At 43.6% G+C, this 6,000-nt stretch overlaps 1 protein-coding gene across 1 annotated transcript in view; it reads right to left on the bottom strand.

Annotated features, from left to right (window-relative positions):
* Positions 1-1,373: 1,373 nt before the first annotated feature.
* OPTN (optineurin) overlaps positions 1,374-6,000 on the bottom strand; it is a 38,049-nt gene continuing 33,422 nt past the window's right edge. The window contains exon 16 of the mRNA XM_017874684.1: positions 1,374-2,918. Within this exon, the coding sequence (XP_017730173.1) occupies positions 2,797-2,918 (122 nt within the window). The 3' untranslated portion in view covers positions 1,374-2,796. The remainder of the gene's footprint in view (positions 2,919-6,000) is intronic.

A 6,000-nucleotide genomic window follows, 5' to 3' on the forward strand; every position in this document is an offset into this window, starting at 1 on the left:
CTTTGGGAGGCTGAGGCGGGAGGACTGCTTGAGCCTAGAAATTTGAGACCAGCTTGAGAAGCATTGTGAGACCCCATTTCTACAAAAAAAATTCTTTTAAAAAATAGCCTGTGGTGCCCGCTACTCAGGAGGCTGACGGTTTATAAGAAATCTATTATTGTAGCAGCAAATAGCCTGGCCACTGGGCTAGGGTCACCCATGTTGCCTCTCTGTGATGTGGATTGGGTTAATGAAGAGGCTTGGTTTCAAATACCTTATACCACCCTTGAGCAGAGTCCCCATGGCTCTTCTACCTTATGTTTCCCAGGATAACACAAGAGTGTCGGCAAATGGAACGGTGCTCAGCAGGTGGAGGCACAGGACCAGGGGCCTGGGGGGTAGCAAGGGGAAAACGAGTGGCAAAGGCCTGGTTTCCCAGGTGCTTTTGCCTGAAACCTTCATCCAGGAAGTTATGCTTTGAATGAGGGAGCTATGTTAAATGAAATAAGTCAGTTACAGAAGGAAAAATACTATGTAATTCCACTTATAGGAGGTATGTAAAGTAGTGAAACTCATAGAAGCAGAAAGGAGAGTGGTGGTTGCCAGGGACTGGGGAGGGGAGAATGGGGGCTGCAGTTCAATGGGTGGAGAGTTTCATTCATGCAGGATGAAAAAGTTCTAGAGATCTGCTGAACAACAATGTGCACACAGTTAACAATACCATCCAGGATAGTCATAAACTTGCTAAGAGTGTAATCTTCAACTATGTATTTTTACCACACACAGACACAAAATTCCGAGGAGGTATAGTTAACTGGTAACATGGAACAGAGGCTCTGAAGGGATAGCAGACTAAATCAATGAGATAAGATGTGCACAGAGTTTATAAGCTATTTACCAAGCTGGAAACAACAGCCTTAATTTAAACTGGCTACATGAAATTGCCTTCATTTGTAATTCTTCCAACTATTAAACAAACGATTTGGTCACAAGCTTAGTAAGTCCATTCATGTTAGTATTTCAGAGCTGGATTGGCTGGATATTTTGACTTGAACAAAGTAAAAGGATTATGCCCAACAACTTTAAATGTGAAACCATTTGGTTTCCTTCTCTATTTAGGAGGCTATAGAAATATATTTCCTCCAGTATAAGATGATAAGGGAAAAAATTTACATTAGAAACCAATACAAAGAAAAGTAAAAATGTCAGAGTTACTTTAGAAATGTCTTTAACAAATATTCTCCCTGAGGTGTGATAGGGGACTCGTTTAATTGAAATTGCTGTTGAATTTGTATCATGTGTTCTCTTGGCATGAAGATATAATGAACTATTTTGATTCTTATTGAAGTGTGTGTGTGTAGTCAAGTTCGTCTAGGAGAGATTCTTAGGACAAATTTAAACAAAAGAGATCTTTTAATTTTCTCTTAAATGCTTTAGTATCTCAATGCATAAATACACTGTTTACTTTTACAGCCGGTCCAGTGTTATTCACTCTTGGCATATTGTAGACTTACAAAACAAGGCAAATCCCTACCTATTCACCTTCTCAGCAAGGATGACTTCTAATTCAAACAGCACATAATGGGCTCTAGTAAAGGGATTTGCTTATATTCATAGAACTAACGAAAGATACATGACTAAGTATTCAGCTTAAATGAAGCCAAATGAGTTTAATACAGAAAATATACATGATATTAATCATATATAAACAATGTAAAAGATTCATAAACAAAATTTTATTTTGCAATCACTAATTCTTGTGATTATGAAGATATAACCTAACCTAGGAAGAAAATAGGCAGCTGTTCTTTTTATAAATTAATTATCTACTGTACAAGCCCATACGCCTGCAGGTACAATGAAAGAATGAAGGTAACTTCTTTACACTGTGAATGGGTAAAGAGATCCAGTGAGGCCAATGTTATCTATTTCATCGATGCCAATATTTTTTCACTTATTGTGATATTAAGTAAAGGCTCACAGTGCCTATGTGAAAACTTCGGTACAATTATTATGGCTGCAATAAAACTACAACATACACACATAACCTCCAATAGATCCATTTTAAATGAAGAAACATAACAATATAGTTCATTTTAAAAAATGCTTCAAAAACATTTTTCTTGATGTAATCTGTGGCCACTTCATTGTTCCTGCATCCCTAAAACGTTCTTAAAATTAATCAGTGAGGTTTCTTCCATCTAACTACATGAACTTTGTCACATGATGTCACATGCTAGCTAACTGCATGAGCAGTGCAGCTGCTGGCATCAACCAAACATAAAAAATGCTAAAGTTATTATCAGAAGAGTGGTGGTAGGTAAGGATTTTACTTTGCAAGTTGATGGAACTCCACCAAAGGTGTTCTATGTAGAACAGGTACGTTTTCTTTTTTTTTTCTTTGAAATGGAGTCGCGCTCTGTCACCCAGGCTGGTGTGCAGTGGTGTCGTCTCAGCTCACTGCAACCTCCACTTCCTGGGTTCAAGCGATTCTCCTGCCTCAACCTCCCGAGTAGCTGGGACTACAGGCGTGCACCACCACGCTCGGCTAATTTTTGTAATTTTGGCAGAGACAGAGTTTCACCATGTTGGCCAGGCTGGTCTCAAACTCCTGACCCCAAGTGATCCACCCATCTTGGTCTCCCAAAGTGCTGGGATTACAGGCATGAGCCAGCGCACCCGGACTGTTTTCTTTCTTTTAAAACAATAATAATGAGGTAAAATATTTGAGTGAAAAACAAATAACACAGAAGGACAACTCTTCGAGGAAAAAATCTGACGTTTACCAATAGTTTTGGGGAGGTGACACATCAACACCTAAATGATGCAATCCATCACATGAATCTGTAGCGTGTCTATGTCAGGCAGAACCTCTCCACACTTGGGGCAGGAATGAATCGGAATATTCCGCTGTTGCTGCCAGTCCCTGTCCTCAGCTCCTGTGAGGAAGTAGGACATGAAATATCATTCCATTAGTTCCATTTTGCAGGCAGTTTTGTTTGTTTCACTTGAAGAACAGACGGTGAGTTTTAATATCAGTTCAACTTTGTATTCAATATGTAGTGGGACATGAGCCCAGGTGTTTGGTCTTTAACTGAAGTCATCATGATGCATATAGAGAGAAAAATCTCTCCAAATGATACCTGCTTCCCTATTATTTTAGGATTCTTTTTTTTTTTTCTTCAAGACAGAGTCTCGCTGTCATCCAGGCTAGAGTGCAGTGGCATGATCTTGGCTCACTGCAATCTCTGCCTCCCAGGTTCAAGTGATCCTCCTGCCTTGGCCTCCTGAGTAGCCGGAATTACAGGTGTGTGCCACCATGCCCAGCTAATTTTTGTATTTTTAGTAGAGATGGGGTTTTGCCATGTTGGCCAGACTGGTCTTGAACTCCTGACCTCATGATCCGCCCACCTCGGCCTCCCAAAGTGCTGGGATTACTGGCATGAGCCACTGTGCCTGGCCTGTTTCAGGATTTTTTTTCTTTTCTTTTCTTTTCTTTTTTTTCTTGACAGATGGAGTCTTACTCTGTCTCCCAGGCTAGAGTGCAGTGGCACAATCATAGCTCACTGCAACCTCTAACTCCTGGGATCCAGTGACCCTCCTGCCTCAGCTTCCTGAATAGCTGGGACTACAGGCACATGCCACCACAGCAGGCTAGTTTTTAAAATTTTTGTAGGGATGGGATCTTACTGTGTTGCCCAGGCTGGTTCTGAACTCCTGGCCTCAACTGATCCTCCCATCTCAGTCTCCCATGTACCAGGATTACAGGTGTATTGGTGCATTCTTTTAGGATTTAAACTGCATTCCAGTTTCAAGGTATGTGAAAATACATGGTTTCAGTTCTAGGTACAGGACAATGCATGTTCTAGTAAATACTAGGATATCTGAGAGAAGAAAAGGGATAAATGAGGATATAAGCAAAAGAGGGAGGGAGGCCGGGCGCGGTGGCTCAAGCCTGTAACCCCAGCACTTTGGGAGGCCGAGACGGGCGGATCACGAGGTCAGGAGATCGAGACCATCCTGGCTAACACGGTGAAACCCCGTATCTACTAAAAAATACAAAAAACTAGCTGGGCGAGGTGGTGGGCGCCTGTAGTCCCAGCTACATGGGAGGCTGAGGCAGGAGAATGGTGTAAACCCGGGAGGCGGAGCTTGCAGTGAACTGAGATCCGGCCACTGCACTCCAGTCCGGGTGACAGAACAAGACTCCGTCTCAAAAAAAAAAGAGGGAGGGAATGAGGAGAAAGAAATCCACAGGGCCCAGGAGAGGTCTCCTAGAACAGAGTGTACCTTCCCAGAAGCAGAGGCAATCATCTCATTTGTTCAGCAGACACTTTTGAGTCCTCTGGGATGTACAGAGACACTGCTGTGTGCTGGGAGACAGACGTGGTGGAGAAGCCAGGCAGGAGATGTGGCAGCAGTGGCGTGGCAACGTGTTAGGCACGAGTGTTAGCCAGGTGAGTGTTAGGTGCAAGGGCGTCCATGGGAGAAACGGAAGGGCCCCTAGTTTAGATCTTGGTGCAGAAAGTCCTCCTAGATGAGACCGATTAACTTGAGAGGGGCCTTGAGAATGAACAGGAGTTATCTACGTAAAGTTAACAAGGAGGAGTGACGGAACAATGCACCCTGTCATTTCCCTAAGTTTTGGAGTAGTACTGAGGTTCAAGCCTCAATCAGAGCCATGTCTGAAATAAGCCCTGACTCTAGCTAGGTCCTGGATCCATACAAACTGCAGGAAATTATTTCTGGTTCCCAGGCATCTCTCTGTTCTGATCTTTCTGGACCAATGCAAACCATCTTGGTTTTTTGGTTTCAGCCTAGACTTTGGTTTGGCCCTCAAAATGTTTGTTTTTGGAGGCAACCTTTATTTGCTTCTAAGTACATTACTTGGATGTAGTAACAAGTATGAATATTTGAGATTGTGTTCAGCAGCCTTAAGAAGCATTTCTGAAGTTATATGTATTAATCATAAAGCGTGATTTCTAAAGCAGGGAGCTTTCTAATCACCCCACTGCCACAGAAGAGGGGTCAGGATCCGGGGCTGCCTCTGCTGTCTGACTCCCAGCATAAGCAGAGCCTCTTGCACATCCCGAAGGACTCAAAAGTGTCTGCTGAATAAATGAGACCATTGCCTCTGCTTCTGAGAAGGTAACATTCTGTTCTAGGATACCTCTCCGGGGCGGGTGGATCACCTGAGGTCAGGAGTTTGAGACCAGCCTGGCCAACATGGCGAAACCCTGTCTCAACTGAAAATACAAAATTAGCCGGGCGTGGTGGCTCATGCCTGTAATCCCAGCACTTTGGGAGGCCGACATGGGCAGATCACCTGGGGTCAGGAGTTTGAGACCAGCCTGGCCAACATGGTGAAACAATGTCTCTACTAAAAATACCAAAATTAGTCAGGTGTGGTGGCGTGCACCTGTAATCCCAGTTACTTGGGAGGCTGAGGCAGGAAAATCACTAGAACCCGGGAGGTGGAGGTTGCAGTGATCCATGATGATGCTGCACTCCAGCCTGGGCAAGAGAGTAGGACCCTGTCTCAAAATAAAAATAGAAATAAAAATAAAGTACTTAAATATCTACCTAGAACACAAAAACACCTATAAAACAGCAGATTGGGGCCAGGCACGGTGGCTCAAGCCTGTAGTCCCAGCACTTTGGGAGGCTGAGACGGGCGGATCACGAGGTCAGGAGATTGAGACCATCCTGGCTAACACGGTGAAACCCCGTATCTACTAAAAAATACAAAAAACTAGCTGGGCGAGGTGGCGGGCGCCTGTAGTCCCAGCTACTCGGGAGGCTGAGGCAGGAGAATGGCGTAAACCCGGGAGGCGGAGCTTGCAGTGAACTGAGATCCGGCCACTGCACTCCAGCCTGGGCGGCAGACCCAGACTCCATCAAAAAAAAAAAAAAAAAACAGCAGATTGGTACCAACATAGAGGAATAAAGTACTTTGGAAGTTCAAAATGGAAACAGTTCATGGAGATGGAGTTTGAAATAGATTTTTTTTTTTTTTTTTTT

This window comes from Rhinopithecus bieti, unplaced genomic scaffold (genome assembly GCF_001698545.2).
Source record: "Rhinopithecus bieti isolate Rb0 unplaced genomic scaffold, ASM169854v2 scaffold_1012, whole genome shotgun sequence".
Taxonomy (NCBI): Eukaryota; Metazoa; Chordata; class Mammalia; order Primates; family Cercopithecidae; genus Rhinopithecus; species Rhinopithecus bieti.